This window comes from Nicotiana tomentosiformis, chromosome 1 (genome assembly GCF_000390325.3).
Source record: "Nicotiana tomentosiformis chromosome 1, ASM39032v3, whole genome shotgun sequence".
In the NCBI taxonomy this organism is placed as follows: Eukaryota; Viridiplantae; Streptophyta; class Magnoliopsida; order Solanales; family Solanaceae; genus Nicotiana; species Nicotiana tomentosiformis.
Window position 1 is genome coordinate 672490 of NC_090812.1, and position 4864 is coordinate 677353.

The 4864-nt window shown below is 36.5% G+C and overlaps 1 protein-coding gene across 1 annotated transcript; it reads right to left on the reverse strand.

Moving 5' to 3' along the window:
* Positions 1 to 3752: 3752 nt before the first annotated feature.
* On the reverse strand, positions 3753 to 4457 carry LOC138904170 (uncharacterized). The gene has a single exon (XM_070192702.1). The coding sequence runs from the start codon at positions 4455 to 4457 to the stop codon at positions 3753 to 3755; it is 705 nt and encodes a 234-aa protein (XP_070048803.1).
* Between the last annotated feature and the right edge of the window lie 407 nt (positions 4458 to 4864).

Genomic DNA, 4864 nt, shown 5'->3' on the forward strand with positions numbered 1-4864 from the left:
AAGGGTATATATACCTTAAATACATTATCAAATATCTATATAAGTTTTGTGATTTAACATGTCAAACTAAACATGATATTGGTGAAAATTACCCAAAATGTTTGAAACAGAAATTCTGGATAGTATCACTGTCTCGTGTTGTGACTCAAATTTGAAGATGGAAAAGGACAAACTAGACTGTGTGGACTTCTTTATAGTTGTAGATATGTGTCTTAGAGTTTCATAACATCTTGAATCACCCCCATATCAATTTTGTACAAAACGTTATGCTAAAATTATTAACAATAGTACATGAAGGGTTTGTAAAATAGAAAATCAGGGCAGCACCTGCCCTATAATTCATCACCTATTTTCGGATAAATAAAAGACAAACCAGGTTTTGGTTCCTTCATAAAAGTTATAGATCTATGCAATAGCTTTCCAGAAAGTCTTGGATCACTTAAAACTGAGCTTTATATAAAAATATATGAAGAATACACTTATAGCTATCTAGAGTAAAAACGGATTTAGTAACTTACCACAAAAGAGAGGAGCAACTTGAGCTTCACCAGAACGAATTTTGCTGGTTGGTTTAGGGGAAATTTATGATGGTTTTTATGAAATTTTTCAGGTGATAAGAAGGAGAAAGAGATGTGGTTTTCTTTGGCATTAATGACTGAAAATGAGATGAGGTTATGAAAAAGCATGTCACAAAAGAAATATAAAAACTTTGGATAAATATGAAAAATGTGGCTTCCCAACCTACTAAATATATTTAGATAAATACAAAAGGGTGGCAGCCCAAAACCTTAATTATATAATGTATTTAATAACAATTTATCAAAATAATATTAAGTGTTACACATAGCAATACCATGGAACTTCTTTGTCAATATTTACACAACCTAAAGTAAGGAAGTTTCATATATTGTAAATTTCACGTTTAGAAAGTGTGAAGTAAAATATCTCCTCATTATAAAGCTGCTCAATCGAGAATGCAAATATTAGTAAAAATTTGGGGTGTTACAACTCTCTCCCCCTTAAATAAATTTTGTCCCGAAATTTACCTTGTACTAGTCCCTAAACAAATGTGGATATTGAACTCGCATATCCTCTTCTAGCTCCCAGGTAGCTTCTTCGCCAGAATGATTTTTCTAAAGAACTTTTGCTAAGGGGATGCTCTTGTTTCTAAGCTCTTTTAACTCACGCGCTAAGATTTGGATCGGTTCTTCTCCATTTGTCAAATCAGGATTGACCTTAATAGATTCAATAGGAAGAACTTGAGATTGATCTGAGCGGTATCTTCTAAGCATAGAAACATGGAAGACGTTATGGATCTTGTCTAACTCTGATGGAAGAGCTAGTTTATAAGCAACTGGGCCAACTCTCTCAAGCACTTCATAAGGTCTAATAAATCGTGGACTAAGTCTTTTGGCCAAATATCATAATCTTCTTCCATGGAGAAACCTTGAAAAATACCTATCACCCGCTTTATACTCAATTTTATGCCTCTTAAGATCAGCACAAGACTTTTGTCTGTCTGAGGAAATTTTTAAGCGATCCTTAATGATGTTTTACCTTATCTTCAGTTTGTTGAACAATCTCAGAACCCACCAATTTTCGTTCACCAACCTCGTTCCAACAAAGAGGCGTTCTGCATTTTCTCCTATATAAAACTTCATAAGGATGCATGCCTATACTTGATTGGTAGCTATTATTGTAAGCAAATTCTATCAGGGCTAAGTGTTTGTCCCAAATACCCTCAAACTCAATAATGCAAGCTCGAAGCATATCCTCCAAGATTTGTATTACCCTCTCAGACTGGCCACCTGTTTGCAGATAGAAAATGGTACTAAAATTCAACCTGGAACCCAAAGCTTCTTGCAAGCTAGACCAAAATCTGGATGTAAACCTTGGATCTCTATCAGACACAATAGAAACAGGGATTCCATGCAGCCTCACAATCTCATTAATGTATAATTCAGTCAAACGTTCCAGAGAGTAGTCCATTCTGATTGCCAAGAAATGAGAACTCTTACTTAGTCTATCTACAATGACCTAAATTACATCATGATTCCTTTGAGTGCGTGGAAGTCCAGAAACAAAGTCCATCGTTATCCTTTCCTATTTCCACTCAGGTATTGACAAGGGTTGAAGTAGACTAGCTGGGACTTGATGTTCAACTTTTATTTGTTGATATACCAAGCATTTAGAAATGAACTCTGCAATGTCTTTCTTCATACCACTCCACCAGTAGTGTTCCTTGATGGTCCGATATATTTTAGTACCTCCAGGATGCATTGCATAAGGTAAACTGTGTGCTTCAATCAAGATATTCTTCCTCAATTCATTATCATTAGGAACATACAACCTATTTTTATAAAATAAGGTACCTTCTTTCTTCAATGTAAAATCTGATTCTCTTTCGTTTTGGACTTCTTCAACCCGTTTCACGAGCTTCTCATCTAACTTCTGCACTTCTTGGACCTGCTCAAGTAACACTGGCTTGACTTGAAAGTTAGCAATGATAGAACCATTAGAATTAAATAAAAGACAAGCATTCATGGCTCTTAATTCAAGAAGCAAATGGCTTAGAGTTAAACTTGCAAGGGAATTGTGACTCAACACATTTGCAACTACATTGGCTTTACTAGGATGATAATCATAATTTTGATGAGTTCAAGCCATCTACGTTGTCTCAAGTTTAACTCTTTTTGTGTACCCAAGTACTTCAAATTCTTATGATCAGTAAATATGTGACACTTCTCCCCGTACAAGTAATGCCTCCAAAATTTGAAGGCAAAAAACAATGGAAACAAGTTCAAGATCGTGAGTCGGATAATTCAACTCATGCGATTTCAACTTTTGAGAGGCATAAGCAATTATTTTCCCTTCTTGCATCAAAACACAACTCAAGCCATGGTGAGATGTGTCACTGTATACCATATAATTTTTCCCTTTAGCTGGCAAATAAAGTATTGGAGCTTGTGTCAACAAGGATTTGATCTTTTCAGAGCTCTCTTGACACTTGTCATCCCAAACAAATTTGACATCTTTCCCCAAAGGTTTGGTCAAAAAAGAAGCTATAGTAGAGAAGTCTTTCACGAACCTCCTATATTATCCTGCTAAACCCAAGAAACTTCTGATCTCAGTGGGAGTTTTAAGAGGTTTCCAATCAACAATAGCTTGAATCTTACTAGGATCAACCTTCACACCTTCAGCTGATACAATATGCCCCAAAAATGCCACTTGCCTCTCTTTCAGAATTTGCATGATAATCTGGAGATACTTATCATTATCTTCTCTATTCTTGGAATAGACTAAAATGTCATCAATAAAGACCACCACAAATTGATCAAGGTAAGGCTTGAATACACGGTTCATTAGATCCATAAATGCAGCAGTAGCATTTGTCAAACCAAATGGCATTACCAAAAATTTATAATGGCCATACCTGGTCCTAAAAGCAGTTTTATGAATATCTTGTTCCCTCAAGCGCAACTGATAATATCCAAACCTCAAGTCAATTTTTGAGAACAAGTTGGCACCCTTCAGTTGGTCAAACAAGTCATCGATTCTAGGCAGTGGGTATTTATTCTTGATTGCTACCTTATTCAGCTGTCGGTAATCAATGCAAAGCCTAAGAGTGCCATCTTTTTTTTTTCACAAATAAAACAGGAGCTCCCCAAGGAGAAATACTGGTACGGATAAAACCTTTCTCAAGAAGTTCTTGCAATTGAGCCTTCAACTCTTTTTATTCAGCTGGAGCCATTCTATAAGGAGTGAGAAATAGGAGTAGTTCCGGGGACAAGCTCTTTAGGAAATTCAATCTCCCTTTCTGGAGGTAACCCATGAAGATCATCAGGAAAGTCGCACACAATTGGTATGTCCTTAAGACTTGGACTCCCCAATCGTATATCGATTGTATGAGCAAGATAGGCATCACAACCTTGACAAATCATCTTCCTTGCCAAGACCACAAAAATAATATTAGATGTCAATGATGTTTCTCCTTGAACTACTATGTGTGAATATGCAGGAGTTCTAAAAGTCACTTGCTTCAACCTATAATCAACCAATGCATGGTACCTATGGAGCCAGCCCATACCAACAATAACATCATAATCTTGGAAGGGCATTTCAAGCAAGTATGCAGGGAAGACCAGATTTTGAATCATGAATGGACAATCTTGGTAAATCCTGTTAACAACAACCTGATGACCTAATGGACTCGTGGCCAGCACATCAAAGTCAAGTCTCACAGATTTAACAGTATCAGGAAATGCAAGTGATAAGCAAACATAAGAGTGCGAAGTTCCAGGATCAAATAATGTAACAACAGATATGCCAAATAAGTAAAATTTATCAACAACCACGTCCGGGCCATCTTGGTCATTCTTATGTCTCATAGCATAGAATCGTGCAGTAGATCTCGATCCACTAGCCTGATTAGCTCCACCCGAACCCGTTGCTTGCATATTTCAAGGTCTTGTACCACTATTAGCTTGAGAATGAGTAGTGACATGCTTTTTAAATGAACCCTTTGTATGTGTATACGAAAGAGGATTAAGATTAGGACAATCCTTCACTTTATGATCCAAAATTTCATAATTAAAACAAGCACCAGAAGCTCTTCTGCAGGCACCATAGTGATTCTTCCCGCACTGTGCACAAGTAGGTGTATAAGTTTTGCCTTGGACATAACTTGGAGTACTAGCATTAGAGAAATTAAGCTTATTTTGCTTATGATATGATGAATTTTGTGCACTTTAAGTCTTGGAATAGTCAAACTTTCCCTTTTTGGATGGACCGCCATAATCTGAATTACCCTTGTTAAACCTGTTTTCTCTCCTAGTAGCTTCTTCCTTGTCAATTCTTTCCCAAT

Excerpts from the sequence above, each read along its gene's own strand:
- LOC138904170 (XM_070192702.1), bottom strand. The coding sequence starts at position 4,457 with ATGCAAGCAACGGGTTCGGGTGGAGCTAATCAGGCTAGTGGATCGAGA.